This window comes from Lagenorhynchus albirostris, chromosome 10 (assembly GCF_949774975.1).
Source record: "Lagenorhynchus albirostris chromosome 10, mLagAlb1.1, whole genome shotgun sequence".
Taxonomy (NCBI): domain Eukaryota; kingdom Metazoa; phylum Chordata; class Mammalia; order Artiodactyla; family Delphinidae; genus Lagenorhynchus; species Lagenorhynchus albirostris.
The window spans coordinates 103,614,676-103,631,725 of record NC_083104.1 but is presented as its reverse complement, the minus strand read 5'-3'; the positions used below and the strand labels follow the sequence as shown (position 1 = coordinate 103,631,725).

The following is a 17,050-nucleotide window of genomic DNA, read 5'->3' as shown; positions in this document are numbered from 1 at the left end:
GCGCTGGGACACGTGCGCGGGGTCCCGCTGCCAGGGCTGGGGGAGGGGCGCGCGGCCGGCGCATGCGCGCGCTTGGTCTCCCTACGGTCCTTGTCCTGGGATCCGGGCCCCTCGGTGCGGCCGCGGCTCGGAGGCGGTGGGTGGCGGAGCCCGGGGCCCTGCATACGCGTCGGGGCTCCTCCTAGCAGTGGCTTCCGCGCCGGGAGCCCCAGTCCCCGAATCTAGAGATCAAAGGGGGCGTCCGCTGCGTGCGACCCCTGACCCTGGAGGCAGGGCGGGAACCAGGGTCTGGGGTCAGGCAGCGGTCGTCGGCCTCCCAGCTGGGACGCTCCAGCGGAGGAAAAGGGTGAGGGTGGGTGGTGCTCGGAACGGGGCCTGCGGATGGCCTCCTGCGGCCGGTGGGACAACCCGTCGCGGGCCTCGGGTGTGGGGCAGCGGTGGCCTCGCGGGCCGCGACCCGAAATGGCTGGAGAGGCACTCGCGGGCTAATCGCGGTGGCATAGCCCCCGGGTGTGCGCGGGCGGCCTGGCCTCGGGACAGCGGGGCAGCGGCGCCAGACCCTGGGGAAGGGGACACTGAACGGTGGGGTAGGGCCCAGAGCGGCTGTGTGGCCCGGCTGTCGCTGCTGTGCGTGAAAAATTAAAGCTCGCCATTTTTGGAGAGATGTGGGGTGGCATGTTGGGACATGGAGAAGTTTGAAAGAGCCGTGTCCCCCCCCCCCCACACACACACACACACGATTTTTGGGTAAATCTCCCGGCTCCTCCATCTCCATCCCCCCAACGCCATCCACAGACCCGCCCGGCTGCGGGTTGTGAAAAACAGACGACTTGTGAACTTGGACTTACTGGCATACATCTTAAAACTGAGAGTACCCGGCTGGGATTCCCAGTACACACAAGGTGCCTGGGGTGCTTTGAGGCTAATTTTCTTGGGGCTTCAAAAGTTTTTTGTAAACAGTGTATCTATGGCTATTTTGAAACGAAATTTTGAGGTGTTGCCTCCTGCAATGAGCTTTAATAACGAAGGTCTCATTCCCCAGCAGCCGACCAACCAACCAACCGGCGTTTCTGTGCATTTTGGGGGTTGGTGTTGGTACAGGCGATTCAGGGAGACTGAGAGGAACCTGCAGCAGTGTCTGTACTGGCTTCCTGGCGCAGTCACAGACCTGGAATCCAGTTTCCGAAGGCGCCGTCTTGCGTGGAGGTTAACCTCAAAGCACTTTAGCCCTTCCCTCAAAGGTCGGCAGCCTGTGCTGCCCATGTTCGCCCCTGCGAGCTGTAGAGGTGTGTCAGGTTTTCAGGGCTGGGCCCCAGTCTCTCGTCCAACAGAGGCAGCACACAGCCCACCGCCGCCCGCCAGGCAGGTGTGACACAGGCTGCGGCCCCCGCTGCCCAGGTACCCACGCGCCATGCTGCTCACGTAGGGCACGGGCGTGGGGCCTCACTGCTTTGCTCTCATATTTGAGTGTAAAGTTTCACTTTCTTAGCTTTTACTTAAAAAAAATCAAGGTGGAAGACATTTTATCACATCTAAAATGAACAAAGCTGGCAGAGCAGGGAAAAAGGGCAAAATAAGTTCGCTGAAATTGAAGTGAGATTTGAGGTAGAAGAAACACTTTAGTAAGAATTGTCTTCAAGGATGGCCAAATGAAATTCACAGCCCAGAAAGCAAGCAGAGAAATAAGCAAATCTGTTCTCTTTTCCTCCTTTTCAGCGGGCGCGCTGCGCGCACACACACACAGGGAGGCCAGGAAGCCAAATTACCCCTCACCCCACCATCGGAGGTGCAGGAATAGAGAAGGCTGCAACCAAAAATACTTCTTGTGTCCTTCAGACCCGCTGCTCCAGGCCATTCTGAGAATAATTTAACACCAAGGCACCACTGGAGCCCCATTAACCCCCTGCCTGGACCCTCTCCAGTCCTCACTGAGGAGCCTTTGGGTGGCAAGCCACGGAGCACCGGAGCCCGGGTGTGGGACGAAGTTGGGGGCTCAGGGGGGTCAGAGGAAGAGGAGGAGGGGTGCCTTCCATCGGGCCAGGGCTAAGGGGAATGTGAGTGTGTTTATTTGTGAGCCTTGTGTGTTTGTGACGGCGGGCTTGCGTTGTGTCTCCAAGTGTCTGTGAGTGACGCTGTGTAAGATGGCATGCTTGTAGGTGTGTATTTGTAAGTGTTTGCATGTATGTGAATCTGTGTGTGATTGTGTGTATGTGAGTGTGTGTGTGCCCACCAGCCCCCAGCCCTGGAGGCCCCGCCTTCCAGGGACCATCTGTTTCCAATTAGCAGCATCACGATTGGGAGAAGGCCTGTCCTGGGGCAGCTCCCGAGCCCCGGGTGGGCCGGCTCAGGCCCCCAGTTCTGCTCCATCGGAGCCCAGGCCGCCCCGGCCAGCGTGCTTGCACAGCAACTGGGGCAGCCACACACAGAGCCCTCTTTCCTGCCACCGGCCGCTGGAGCCTGGGTCCCCCCAGATCACAGACCTGCCCGCGAAGACGTTCAGAAATAGTTCAGCTGCACTCACACAGGCATGTGCAAAGGCTGGAATTCCATTCGCTGTGGAGTTCTATTTTATTTTCCTTGGAGGGGGAGTGAGGGGGAGAGGAGTCCTGACCTAATTTGTTCTGGGGCGAAATATGGCATTTCACGCAGAGGTTTCCACCTGTACACAAACCCTTGCCTAATGCTGGTGGATTCCACACACGTGTGTCCACCTGCCTGAACCTGCACAGATACGCCCTACACGGCTCGGGAGCACGCGCGGTTAAAGCCAGGCCCCCAAATGCTGCTCTCAATGAAACCGGATTTCTAATTAACCTGATGTAGTTCATGTGCACGCTATCTAGCATATATTAGGCACTTAATATAAACTGGTTGAATGACTAAATCAAAATTAGATTTAAAAAGTGATCTACTACTGAGAAGAGGTTGGAAATAAGTAGTGTGTGTAAGATTCTAGACCACAAGCAAAGGCATGGGCTCAGAGACCTCTGGGTGACCCAGGGGCCTGGCATGGAATGTTCCAGCAATATTTGCCCTCCTTCAAGTTTCTTCTTCTAACCACCTCTCCCTGTTTCTCAAGCCTTCTTTTGAGATGGTGGGAGCCCTCTGGGTTCTAATTATAGTCGCAGAGACCAGAGCTGGTGTGAACGCCGCCTTTCTGCAGGACCTGGGCTTCCAGATCGGCTGCATAGAGCGGCTTACCTTGACCAGGTGGGGAAAGCAAGGTCCGGGGCAGAGGCTCGGGAGGACGCGCCGGCCAGGCCGGGCTCAGGCCGGGCCGCAGCTCTCTCAGAAGGAAGCTATTTCGCTCCAGGCAGGGATTGGGGTATTTTGGTTCTGGGGTCCTTATAGAGCTGCTTTTGTAACTTGGAGACAATATGCACGAGGACTGTGTTGATGTAGGTTAAGAAAGGATATTTTTAATAAGAAAAGAAAAAAACCACCTGAAAGCCCCACAATTTCAGTTGTCCAGCGACATAATTTCAAGTCAAGTGAGTATGTGATTAAAACGTCTTGATTACCAAAACGGGTCAGAGGAGGCCTGGACAAAAGTCGAGTGGGCGCCGCCGGAGCCCATCCCGGCTGCTGCAAACTTCGGCGGCCCGGACGCGGGCGCGGGCACCGCTGGGCGCTCAGGCGTTGGGGTTGGTACTCATGAGCTCCACGTCGGCGTCCACCATCTCCCTCACCAGCTCCTGCGGGGAGGACGCGAGCGCTGGTGAGACGGGGGCGTCTGGCCCCCTCCCGGGGCGCCCCCTCCACCGCGGCGCCTGCAGCGGCCGGCGCCCCCTCCCCGGCCCTCCTCGCCCCCCTCCCCGGGGCGCTTCCCCACCGCGTCCCCTCCCCGGCCCGGCCCCGGAGCGGCCGGGAGACGCACTCACATCAAAGGCGACCCGGGGCTTCCAGCTGAGCTTCTGCTTGGCTTTGGTGCAGTCTCCCTGCAGAAAGTCCTGCGGGCGGGGACGGAGCACACGGGCGGGCGGTCGGCGGCGGGGAACAGGCTCCCGGGTCCCCCGCGGCCCCGCGAGGGCGGCGTCTCGGGACGCGACGCTGGGCCCGGGGTCCCTGCCCACCGCCGCCACCGCGTCCCGCCGGCCTCAGTGACCTTCTTTTCCGCCTCGTGTTGTCAGGGACGCCGCCCCGAGAGCCGTGTCGGATTCGCGCTCGTCTCACGGGAGCGGAGAGGGGGATGCGCCCTCCGCCCCTCCCCTGCGGTGCGCCCCCCACCCCGCTCCCATCCTCCCCCCCCCGTCTCTCCCCCTCCCCTCCCGGGCGCCCCTCTCTCGCTCCAGCGCAGCCCCGCGCCCTGCACACCCACGCGCGCGAGAAGAGGCGCGTCTCTCCGAGCTGCCCCTCCTTGCCGACCAGGCGCTGGCAGCCCTCGGCTGTCTGCTTCGTCCGTTCTCTCCCTTCCTCAGAAATGCTGATCTGGACCCCGTCACCCCACCCCCCGCGAAGGAGCGGCCCCCGCACTCGCACTCGGGGTTCCTCTGCCCCCGCAGCCCCTGCCCCGCCGCCCGGCTCCGACGGCGGGGCCCATGTGCTCTCACTCGTGAGTTTCTCATCCCAGCTGACAGGACCTTATCAAAATATAAAAACACATAAAAAAGGACGAGATGACTCAAGTAGTAGCCGCTAGGCCTCCCAGCGCAGGGAGGGAGCTGCGAACCGCCAAGGCCTCCCGGTTTCCCTCCATTGAAGAGACTTCCTGGGAAGGAAACCAGAAGAGCGTCAAGTATTGCCGCATCCCAGCCCTGCTGCTAGAACAGGTCCTGAGGACGCACGGATGCGAGCAAGAGGGATGAGAATTTCAAGATGATTCCAAACAGAAAGGGAGACGCGAAGGAGGAAGGAAAGAAAGAAGAGAAAGGAAAGAAAAAGACTTTGAAATAGACCATGTTGGGGCTAAGATGAACAGTCAGCCCCTCCAGAGGCAAACGTGTTCCTCCAGCGGTACACGAGACAGGAGCCCTCAAACGGAGGCCAGTGAAGGCTGCCTGGACACAGGCAGGACCCTGCACACCACACATACCCCAGGAAGACGCTATCTCAGCCACACGGAATACTGAAGAACAGCCTAAAAACCACGGCAACGAGGAAAGTAACACACTCAAGCTGTAACTGAAGGCTCTGCCCCACGTCCTCCCCAGGCTCCCGGAAGGTGGACTGAGGTGGCAAAGGCGCAGGGGCGGGCAGGACCCGCTCTGCCCACCCGGCCCCGGCCCAGCCCCCGGCTCACGTCCGCTAAGGCGTCTGGATCCACTTCTGCACCGTTTGCCTGAAATCTGCTCCAACACGGCCCATCCAGCTGCTCTCCTCCACCACCCAGCCTCACATTTTAGGCTGGAGTAAATCAAGTTCCCAAAGGCACTGCGTTTCGCTGAAGGGCTGGCTTCCTCTCCAGCATTAATAATAGTCAAACAAGTTACTTCTGCTGGCCTTAGAAATCCACATGCAGAGTCTTCAGGAAAAGTAAGATGCAAATATTACTAATTAGCAGTTGAACACAGTGCTACATGGAGCTGGAAATACAAGTGGAAAAACAAATGAATTTAGTTCTCTCTCCTTTCCCTAAATAAACTTGTGCAGACTTCAACGATACCTCTGTTCAACTCTGAGAGTCACACAAAGATATGCATTCTTTTTCCCCAGAGGGAGCTGTGAAACGTGGCACGAGGAAGCAACAGGGCCCCTCAGTTCCACAGCGGTCACGGTCACGGTCACGGCTGGAAGGAGCAGGGCCGCTGTTCCCTTCCCACACCTGCCGTGAGGTCACCGGTTCTGCAGAGGGTGTGAGCCGGGCTCTAAACTCCTGGTTAGCAGAACCCGAAGAACCGGTGCCGTTTCAAATGGCCTCAGCAGGCTTGGAAAGGGTGCTTTGCATTGTAACTCGGTTTCCTGTATTTTTCTACAAGCAGTTCTTAATCTAAAAACAAGTAGGGAACTATAATTAAGGAAGAAGAAAAATGGCTTTCAAAAGCTCAGAAACAGACGTTGCTACTGTGCAAGGATTTCATTGAAACCAGAGATGCACCAGTGAAACTTCCCAGCGAAGTTCTGAGCACAACTCCTATATTCCAGCTGAGCAGCTACCTTTCACCTTCTACCGAGGCTCTGTCTCCCTCAAATTGGATTACACCGAGAGATCTTGTGAAGGAAAAGGATGAGGTTCCATTAAAACGAAACGGTGGCTCTGGACGCCAGCTGCTCCAACCTGACATCCAGCCCAGCCCCTGGGCTTGTGCCCCGATCCACGTGTAGGAAAGATGAAGGACGTCCCAGCTTGTTTTACCCTTAACCCCTCCCGAAGGGCTTTCGTATTTCTCCCCAGTGTGTCCTTTAGGGAAACGGTTTGGGATGCAGCAGTGGAGGTGCACGTGGCTGGCCTGCGGGGGAAGGAGGCCAGGAGCTGTGCTTCCTGTCACTCTTCACAAACCCTCTCCACTAGGGTGTGATCAGCTCCAAGGACGGGCGAGGAAGACGTTCATCTGTTTTGTTTTTTTTCTTCTCTTCTGACCGTTCGGTTCCTTCTTTATTTATAGGCTTAAAGCCTCGGTATGACAACAGGGGCCAAAGCTGAATGAAAGTGATGATTTTATGTACAGTTTCCCAAACGCACGTCGTGCACTGGGTGGTCTAGACCTTTCCTTTAAAAGAGAGACGAGAAAGCCCTGGGGCAAATATGAAGCATTTCTACGTGAAGGTGACGTTTCCCAGAGATGACTGGCTCCTGGTGTCCTCCCCGTTTCCACAGGTGTTCCTTAGGTGAGTTTCACCCTGTGATTTATTCTTGTCAGATTCGATTAGGGTTAGCTGAGCATTTTACAGCAGCAAAGCAGCACGAGCAGGGAAGGCGTGTGTGTCCAGACGCCCTGGCCCTTCATGGTCCGAGGGCTCCAGGGCGCCTGCGGACTCGGGTGGCCTTTAGGGCTTGCCCAGCCAGGAGCCCTGAAGCCCGGGTGCCGGTGGTCAGGGTGGCAACCCCCGCAGGTAGGAAGGCGTGTTTTGCTGCAGTAATTTTTCCGGCTTTCCCGGCTTCTGTTCTTGTTATAGTGAAGTGATAAAGGGCCAGACCCGGTCCTGGAAAAGTCATTAGGCCAGTTCCTGCGCCCACAGTAGTTAACGCAAAACCCAGGGAAGCAGGGCCCATGCTGTGTCACCGTCTTACACGCTCACTACAGTCTTCTGGGCGCCGTTTCATCCTCATCAGGATAACCGCACACCTTTAACACACCGGCTTGGATCTCCTCCCCTCCCCCAATCTTACTTGCCTTTGGTCATTACTTAGCACATTAAATTCCCTTGATACTCAGCCACTTTCCTGAGAATCACTGTGGTGAAGCTGTCAAGCAGAGTCTATCATATTTCTTTTCAAAATTCATAGTCTCATTTCTTTTTCTCACTCTTTCACTGAGGTTACATTAGGAAATATTTAATTTTTTTTTTTTTTTTTTTTTTTTTTTTTGCCACGCAGCACGGCTTACAGAACCTTAGTTCCCTGACCAGGGATTGAACCCTCACCCTCGGCAATGAAAGTGCGGAGTCCTAACCACTGGACCGCCAGAGAATTCCCAGGAAAATGTTCATACTAATATTAACATTAATATTAATTTCAAGTGATGTGTACGTCTCGCAAAGGGCACCTGTTTAGGTGGAGAAACATTCTGGGAGCGTGAGCTCTTTCGGCAGGACGTTGTCACATTTCTAAGGTGCAGATACTGAAGGATCTGGACTCGAGTGACGTCAGTAAGGAGAAGGGCACAGACACCAGGACGACAGAAGCCCTGCTTGATTCGAGGATTTAAGGCTCGGACCGTGAGCACTGCTGCATGTTCATCGCTTTCCTCCCACTTTTCTTAAAAAAGCCAAATTGAGGAATAGCTGAGCTTCCAAGGGAATAAAAGAATGCCAGTGAATTTGGTTCCTGATGTCACTTGATGCTAATGCCTTCCTCTTGGGGGAAATGCTCCTTTTTAGAAAGACAGAACTGCTAACAACAGCAACACAGTCGATGGGAAAACCTGTAAAGCTGCACGACCGTCCCAGTCACGGGTGGAGATGCGCAGCTGACGGTCGGTAAGAACGGGAAAACACAAAGTCTGGACGTTCCCCCAGAAAGTCTGCAGTAGAGTCTGTCTCTGTCGGGCAGGTTAAACTCTTCATGTTCACACTGATGTCCTTTGACTGAAGCCTTCCCAAAGAGGCCGCGAGCCCAGAGCAGTGCGCACCGCGGCAGCCTGAGTCAGGGCGCCCGGCACGGCCCCTCCCCTCGCCTGTGCACATCAGCACCAGGGAAGCTGAAGCCCGGCCTCTTGTCTAATGACAGGGGCGATAAGAGACAAGAAGAAAACGGCCGTCTGGTCTGCTCAGGAAGCGGCCTCAGAGGGGCTGTCTGTCAGCGGGGCTGCCGTCGGGGAGAACAATGCTGGGCTCTCCCTCGGGGAAATGCAGTCCGTCAGCACCGGCTCCACTGGCAGAGGGACCAGAGTAAGCAGCCCGTGCCAGGGGGCCGGGGTGCGGGCGCCTCTGCCAGTGGCCTCGCAGGTGAGCCTCGGGACGTGCTGTCCTGACCCCAGGGGGGTGGAGGTGCCCGAAGGGATCTCCAGGACGCTTCCCCGCCCCCCCCCCCGTCCCCACTGATCCCATGTTTCTGGGCTGGGGACCACTCATTTCCAACTGGTAGAACTTGTCATGTGGAACCAGCTGCTACTAAGAGCTACCAAACCAAGGGGGGAGAAACAATCCGCCTCTGGGCGTGCCCCAGACACGGATGAAGTCTGTCCGGCACAGCAGAGCTTTCTGAAAAAGTGAACGAGAACACTGTCTTCCTTAGGTGTCCACTTGGAAATCTGTAAATAAAGCCTGTGGTGGTTAAAAAAAAAAGGATTCACTTTATAAAGGGAGAACCCAATTAACGGCATTTACAGTGCAGCCTACATAGAGATGCATCTTTTTTCATTTGTATTTCGAAAATATGATTAGCAGAAAAGGACAAACGTAGTTAGGGAAAAGGGAAGAAATACAGACACACAATTATACAGGGAAATACAGGATGAAACACACCAAGTTCCTTTTAAGTAGAGCTTTAAAAATATCCTGGGAAAAGTCCTTTCAGGCAGACGTGCTCAGGAGGAGCGGAGATGAAGACGGCGCTCCCGCGTGGAGCGGGCACGTGCCCCACACCCAGGCCGGCTTCTGTCCCTGGCCGTCAGCCCCAGGCTCCCGTCCCCGTTCCCGGGACAGAGAAGCAGGCCCCGGGGGCGCCCCAGCCTCTGTACCGGCCAGCCCCTGGGCCTCCGGGACCTGTCCGGCTCACCCAGGCTCAGCCTGAGTGGACTGGGCGGAGGACAGTGTTTCTCGAAGCTGCCCAGGAGGTCTGGGGGCTGTGGAAGCACAGGTGGGTGCGTCATGGGTTGCGCTAAATGAAGTAAGCCAATAAGGTCTGGGGGTGCAGCCTCGCAGCACGCGTACTTCCGAGGTTCCACCTTCCTGCATCTGGCCGGCATCTACAGCAACCGCAGCGCTCACTTCTCTGTTAGCGTCATTCCTTGATCTGCGGTGCTCATGGGAGCATCGGCCCAGGGGAAGCTCGGTTAAGTCCTGTCACTGGAGCCTCCGGATTCTGATTCCTTCCCTGATGGTCACTCCGACCGGCTGATGCGGGGCTGACTTGCAGTGGCAATGCAGAGCCGGTTAATGAAAGGGAGATAAGATTGTTGGTGACCTCAGCATCCCAGGCTTCAAAGCCAGCACCATCTTTGTCGGAAATTACTGCTTACTGTTAATAACTGGATCTAGGGTGTAAATATGACCCAGGCTAGTAGGAGGTGACACAAACCCCGCGGAAAGCAGATAAAGCTCCTTTAAGTGGACCGATTAAAGAGGGTTGTCACACAGCTGGCTGGTGGCCCTCTGGAGCACAAGGCCGGGTCGCTCTTCCTTTGCCACTTAGTACTTTCTACCCTCCAAGCACTGCACATACGTCAGCTCATGAAACCTCCAGACAATCAAAATGCAACTCAAGAGATCCTGTAACTGCTTCAGGTGGCCTCTTTCCTAGGGATGAAAGCACCTGCAAAGCACCTGCGAAGCACCTGTGGGGCGAAGGCGCGGCTCCGTGTTCACTCACCTATAGCCTGACGCCCCCTCACCCGGGGGGGCCGACTCAGGCCACCCGTGACCGCCACACGCACAAGGGGAAGGCGATTTCCTTTCTAGCTGTTAGATTACTCGGCCCCTTAGAAATCTGCCCGCACCCTCACCCCCGCCTTTGAACATTAGTACTAAAGAGTATTGTAAGTAATGTGGATGCTTCTACGACACGGACGGGATATTTTTTCCTTCAGGATTTTTCTCAGCTTGTATAGTACATCAGGTTACTCAAACTTAAGAAACCTCACTTCAATAATCAATCCATCCATCCATCCATCCATCCAACCATCTTTCCTCCCTCCCTTCCTTTTCCCCAACCAAAGCAGAAATGACGTGACAGTCATTCAAACATACATTCCCTCAGTAACAACTTTTTTTTTTTTTTTGCGGTACGCGGGCCTCTCACTGCTGTGGCCTCTCCCGTTGCGGAGCGCAGGCTCCGGACGTGCAGGCTCAGCGGCCATGGCTCACGGGCCCAGCCGCTCCGCGGCATGTGGGATCTTCCCGGACCGGGGCACGAACCCGTGTCCCCTGCATCGGCAGGCGGATTCCCAACCACTGCGCAACCAGGGAAGCCCCCTCAGTAACTTCTTAAGGCGTGCTAAGGCTGACCAGGCCACTGACAGCATCCAATTTCTTGCTTTTTGGTTGTTTCTCTGGGGAGTTTCGTATTTGAGGAAAAATTAAGATGACTGCTATGACGTTTGTTAGTAAGGTTTTTGAGAGACGTGGGGAAAGATGAGTATGAAGACGGATCTTTAGGTTTCCTACAATTCTATTTGTCCATTCATTTGGTTTCCTGTCAGTAGCGGGTTTACCAGGCTGTGGCGTAGCTACACTGCCCGGTCACCGGGTGTGTTTGCTTTTCCATCTCTGTAAGAGAGACAGAATCCCATTCCCGAACACGGCTATAGAGATACTTAAATCAAGCCACTTGACGAACGTCACAAAGCCATCTATCTAGTGGCCGCGCGCTGGACCAGAAGCCAGCACTCACAACGCCCAGTAGGACAAGCCCTCCCCAGAAAGCACTGTAACAACAAGCTTTGTGGACATTCATTTGAGTGGCAAAGAGGCCTCTGACGAATGAAGACTAAACATCAACGCATTCCAGTGCTGGGTGACAAGATGGGCAGAGCAGAGGGACACTTATGGTCCAGCGTGCGTGAGGCTTCTAGACCCGGCAAGCTAACTGAAGGTGGGGGAAACGAGATTGTTGGTTACAGGCAAAAGGGGTCGACAGGGAAGGTGCTGCAGGACCCTGGGTGGGGGGGGGGGCCTTACACGGAGGGTGTGTCCGGTATGTGAGGGTGTGCATTTGTCAAAGCGGGTTCAGATCTGCGCGTTTCACCGCACACATTTTGTCTCAATAACAGAAGCTCCTTAGACGCTGACAGCACAGACACCACTGGGAGACCTGGCTTCATCTGTGGCTCACGCGCTGAGCTGTGTGGCCTTGGGGGAGTTCTCAGTGCTTCCGAGCCTCAGGTGTTAAATCTGTGAAGTGGGGAAGCACGGCCGTCCAGGCAAGGCTGCCGTGAGGATTCACGGTTACACGTGGAAAGCAGCCAGCACCATTTCTAGTTCATCGTGACAACAGGCTGGCTAGTGTTGCTTTCACCACCAAGGGGGAGGGAGAGCAATTCTCTTCATATCTTATAGTAACATCAAGGATGAAAATGTAATCTTCTGAAGTGGGTCGTCTTCCCGTTTTCCTTTTACAGGTATGTCGCTTTTACCTTGCACCCTAACCTAACTTCTGTTTCTAGATCATCATTTTTTGAATAATGGTAACAGACTTGGCATTCTGTTTTTCCGCAATTACTGTAATCATTTCACATGCTCTTGACTGTTGTCAAAGCTTTACAGCCTTAGGCGCTGGGGAAGCAGCCCTGGACTAGACAAGGCCTTGTCATGAGCTGCTGTTTCAGCAGGAGGGACAGTGCAGAGGACAGGAGACGTGAACAAGCCCGCCTCAGCCACAGGGAGCTCAGGGCAGAAAGCTGACGGACAGGGAGCTTGAAAAACAGGGCCAGGCCCTTCTTGAAGCGGTGACGTTTATTTGACTGATGAGAAAAAGCGTCCCGTGAAGCTTTGGGGTGGCAGGGTCTTTCAGGGATGGAGGGAAGGCCACTGAGTCTGGACAGGGTGACACGGTGGTTGGAGCCCAGAGGAGCTGGGCGATCACACTGGCCCGCGGGGTAGTTCCCATCACGAGACCCAGGACCTTCGCAGCAGAGCCATGTTGTCACACACCTTTATTCTGTACTCACTGATGGTCCCTTAGAGCACCTGCAGCCCGTGGGCCACAGCTATCAACTGGCCACCTCAGCCTGATGTACTTTGAAAGTCTGATTTTCTGACGCCAATGTAATTTTTGAAAGCAAGTGTGGGATTGACTTCTAGCTCCGTGTTTTACGAGGGTGGGTGAGTTCTTTTTGCCCGGAATGCTCCAACTCTCACACACAATCCCCTTCCCTCCTAAAGATCGGCCACTTCGTTGTGCTTGGGTCACTCAGCCTGGAAACATCTGGCCGCTCTTGAAGGGATGAGGTCTGGGCACCCGCCCTTGAGAGGCAGGACCGTGCCCAGCGGGCCTGCAGGACACAGTGCCCACGGGGCCTCCCGGGGCGGAGGGCAGGGCCTGTTGCTGCGCCAGCGCCTGCTGTGTGTGCAAGGAAGGGCTGACCCTCTCCTGGTCCAGCAAGGACACCGCGGACCTCCTGAGGGCTGCCTGCCCTTCGTCTCCTCCTGCAAGAGTGGGTCCCTGCCGGTGTTGGGCGCAGCTCGAGCTCCCCTGCGGCCACGGCCCCTCTTCTGCCCCATAAGGTCTCGAGAGGGTGGGACACAGCACCTAAACCTGCTTGAGTTTAATTTTTTTTTTTTTTACGAAATCCTGTGTGTGCGTGTGTGTGCGTGTGTGCATGTGCGTGTGTGTGCGTGTGTGACACCTGCCGAGAAAGAACCAGCTGTACTTTTAAGATTTGTGGACCTTATCAGCCTCCGACTGAGTCCAGAGTCTGGCTTTGCTTGGAGCCCCGCGAGGCTTTGAGCACGGGCTCGGCTGGGTGTCTCCGACCTCACCGTGGCCGCCGAGCGGGGTGAGAGCGGCTGGAGACCAGGGGAGGCCAGGGGACGGTGGCCACGCAGGTGGCGGGGAACAGTGGCGGCCGGGACCAGGCGTAGCGGTGAGGACGCAGGAAGCGGGGCCCACTTTGGAGGAGGCAGAGGACTGGCCAGGGGACAGAGCTGTGGGAGAGCATTCACGGAGAACGCCAGGACTGGTGCCCCAGTGAGAACCTCTTCGCGGCGTTCGGAGACCCGTGGGAACTGAGCGCTGCCAGCAAAGTACGAGAGTCCCATTTTATCACGACCCCTCGGCCGTTAGACGTTGTCCTCTTTTCAGGGAAACCGCTCGTTTTCATGATTATGAGACAGAGACCCTTCCAAAGGATTCCTTCTGTAGAATCACCTGCGGTCTCCTCTGTCATTCCGTGGACACTCTGTCTTGTTTGGAATCTTGATTTGACGCCAAGCCTCTCAGTGGAGGAAGTCTGGTGAAGCCCGTGTGGGAGGGAGGCCCCTCAGCTCCGTCCACGCCCCCACAGCGGGCAGCCTGGCCGTGCCTGACCGAGCAGGGAAAGGGTTAAGCCAGCCGCGTCCACGGTGTCCTGCCGACACGACCCCTTCAGCCTGCGGCCGCCGCACGAGAAAGCACAGGGCCCTTTCACATGACATCAGAAAGGCCTGATTTATCGCCAGCCACCAAACAACTAGAAAATCATAACATCCTTTCAGGAAGATGCAGTGGAAAATAATCAGGCTGACCTGATGGAAGCTTTGGAGGGACTCCGAGTGCGACGGGCCGCCCAGCAGCCCTTGACAGGTGCTGTGCTTGTAGCCAGAGCGGCCGACGCCATCGAGGCTGGGGTCCGAGCTGTGCGCTGCCCATGACCGAGCGTGGCTTTCGTGTCCACAGATACAAGAGCTTGGGTCACACTCTGCCAACTCGGCTGAGATAACAGTCCAGTGCGTGTGAAAGTCTTCTGGAAATGACAGCTGCGCGCAGACACGAGGAGTCACTGGTCACAGAACTGTAGGCACCGCCCCGCGTCACGTGACCCCCACCGGCTCCTTCCCAGGACGCGGCCCTTCATTCCGTGTCATGTTTGCAGACTGTGTGCCCGTCTAAGATGCGTCATCATCCTTAACAAACCAGGGGCCAAGAGACGACGCAGAGGAGACACTGGAAGCGCCCCGGGAAGTGCAGGGCTGGCCGCCTCCTGCCACCAGGAGTTGGTCCCAGGGACGTCGCGCCTCCGAGCGGTGCCTCGTGCTCAGTCATTGGATGAAAACACCGGGCAGGAGCGCGGCTCCCCCGACGGGCATGACGCGTCTGCAGACAAACACCGGAAAGGGGCGGAGGCCGACGAGAGCCTCAGGTGGTTCTAGGACGGCGGCCGCAGCGATTCCACACGGCCCACTGGCACCAACGGGGGCCCACCTCGGCCAAGAGACGCCAACTCTGAAGGCCCCGGGCCTCTGGGGTGAGGGGGAACCCACAAGGCCAGTCTGGGGAGGAAGCTGGGCCGGAGCGCAGCCCTGGACTCGGTTCAGAGCGACGCTCACTTGGTTTTGCTGCTTCCCCTCAGGTGCGCAGCGCGGACTCTTTGCAGGGTCACAGGCGCACTGAGCAGATGCCCAGAGAAGGAGGCTGGGGCTCTGTGCGGCCCCGCGAAGGGAGAGGCCCCGGGCGGGAGGTGCTCAGCCCGGCCCCAACCTGTCAGCCTGCAGAGGGGCCTCTGGGCACCTGGGGCCGCCCTGGCCCGACGGCCACCCACCCCGGCCCGAGCCCCCAGGGCCTGCGGTGAATGGGGATGCCGTGGAGGTGGACGGGGCAGAGGAAGGCCAGCCAAAGCCGGCCCTGCGCCCGGTTCTGGGACCGGAGCCCCCCTCTGGGAAGGAGGCGGTGGTGGGACAGGAGTCTCAAGGCCCCGTCCGAGCCCCTGCTCACGCCCCAGGGACAGCCGGCGCCCACCCGGTACTACGGGCCACCCTGCACCTCCTCGCTGCAGCTCTCCCTGTGAACAGTGGCCTCGGCGGAGCGCCGAGCTCTGCCCTGGAGTGGAGCCGCGCGAGGGGCAGGGGATGTGGCGCGAGGGCAGCGGCCCGGCCCCCGGCCCGGCGAGCTCCACGCAGGGGCCGCGCGCGCGGGCTGACGGCGCTGGGCGCTGGGCGCTGGGGCGGGAACCGGGCTCCAGACGGCCCCCAGGAGAGCACCCTGGACGCCTGGGAGCCGCCCGGCACAGCTGCCCCGACTGCAGCGCGGGTACTCGGGGACCGCGTCGCGCCCGGCCGCTGCGGCCACACGTGGGCATTTACCCCAGGGCCCCCGCGCCCCCCCGGAGCCCCCATCCTCCACAGCACGACCTCTCGGGCTCAGCCTAGCAGAGTCCCGTTCGCAGACCAGGAGACAGGCTTGGTCACAAAGTTAGTGAGTGGGGGTCGGGGGCGAGCTTCCGACTCTGCTTTGCTCCCCAACCCTTGATCGCAACCCTCAATCGAGTGAAAGTCCCACGGGGTCAGGAACGGGATCTCGGCCACAGGCGGGACCGCGCAGCGCATGGCGGGGTCTTCCCGGACACGGGCCTCCCCACCCCGAGGTCTCCTGCGTGGCTCTGCGTTTCTCCGTCGGGGTCCCTGCAGCCAACCCGAAGTCTGTAAGGACTCCACCGTCCGCCCCCGGGGCGTGAGCGCCCAGCCAGCCAGCACGCAGCAAGCACTCAGCAAGGATCTGTTTCATGGGTCAGGAATGCTTACAGCCAAGGTCAGCACTTTCCCCCATTTCCCCCAAGAAACACACCTGCCCCCCTCCCCACTGCGTTGTCACGATCACCCCTGCCGCCCCCGGCTTAAAGTCACGGGCGACTGTGACTGCCTCTTCCGCCCACACCTCTCCCAGAACTTCGAGCTCGGGTCCTCCTTTCTCAGCCCTCAGGCCACGCGCACTTGTGTGACGATGGCCCTCCAGGGACCCGCCCCACTCCAGGGCCTCCTCTCCCTGGGGTGCTGCCCCTCCCCCCAGACAGAAATCTCCGTTGTTTGCCAAGCCATTCCTTCTCTGAAGGCCCGGCTCTCCACGTGGACCTGCCCCGACACCTGTCCCCCAAGGACACACACCCTCCCAGAGCGCCCCATCCAAAGTGCTGCATCCTGGGAGCACAGGGGTTGGGCACCTGTCGCGCCCCCCAGGGAAAGGAACTCTGTCTCGTCTCTTCCGACCCGATCACAGCCCGGTACGGGTGCTGCTCACAGCGACTGCGCAAGACAGAGGCGCTGAGTGACTGGGCTCCGTGTTTTAAGCTCTCGCGCCCCACTTGATGCGAACGGGCCTGGAGCTCTGTAATGTGGGCGATGCTTTAGCGTAGCCTCTCTTTTCAGGATTTCCCTGGACTGCTCTTTAGAAGCGAACGTAAGCAGTGTGGTTATTCCGGGGAGAAGAGGATCGGGGGAGCTGTTTTAGGTGGAATTCCACATCTCTGACGTGTCTGCACATTTCAGCGTCCACCCCGACTGGAAGAAAACCTTCCTCTGCAATGCGGTGCTTCTGAGTCGCTTACATATTTCAAGCTGCCTACGGAGTGGCATTCAGCAACGTGGGGGTTTCCGTGGGTTATTTTATGTCACTGTTGAGGGCTGCTCCATGATGTAGGGCTTACGTTCACAGCTAGCAACACAATGTTACTGATTTTATACGGCCAAAGCCTAGAACAAGCATCTGTGTGGCTAAACCCGTATTCCTTGCTATTCCAGCGAAGAGCAGCTTTGAACACATGCTACGAGTTTACAGTTGAATTCTCCTCTCTTCCTTTATCGCCTCCTAATGAAAAGGCAGAGT

General features: G+C 57.5%; 1 protein-coding gene across 3 annotated transcripts in view; it reads right to left on the bottom strand.

Annotated features, from left to right (window-relative positions):
• Positions 1 to 3,397: 3,397 nt before the first annotated feature.
• GMDS (GDP-mannose 4,6-dehydratase) overlaps positions 3,398 to 17,050 on the bottom strand; it is a 479,880-nt gene continuing 466,227 nt past the window's right edge. For all 3 annotated transcript variants that reach the window (XM_060163828.1, XM_060163831.1, XM_060163830.1), the window contains 2 exons: positions 3,882 to 3,950; positions 3,398 to 3,695 (listed from right to left, as the gene is read on the bottom strand). In XM_060163828.1, the coding sequence (XP_060019811.1) occupies positions 3,633 to 3,695; positions 3,882 to 3,950 (132 nt within the window). In that variant the 3' untranslated portion in view covers positions 3,398 to 3,632. The remainder of the gene's footprint in view (positions 3,696 to 3,881; positions 3,951 to 17,050) is intronic.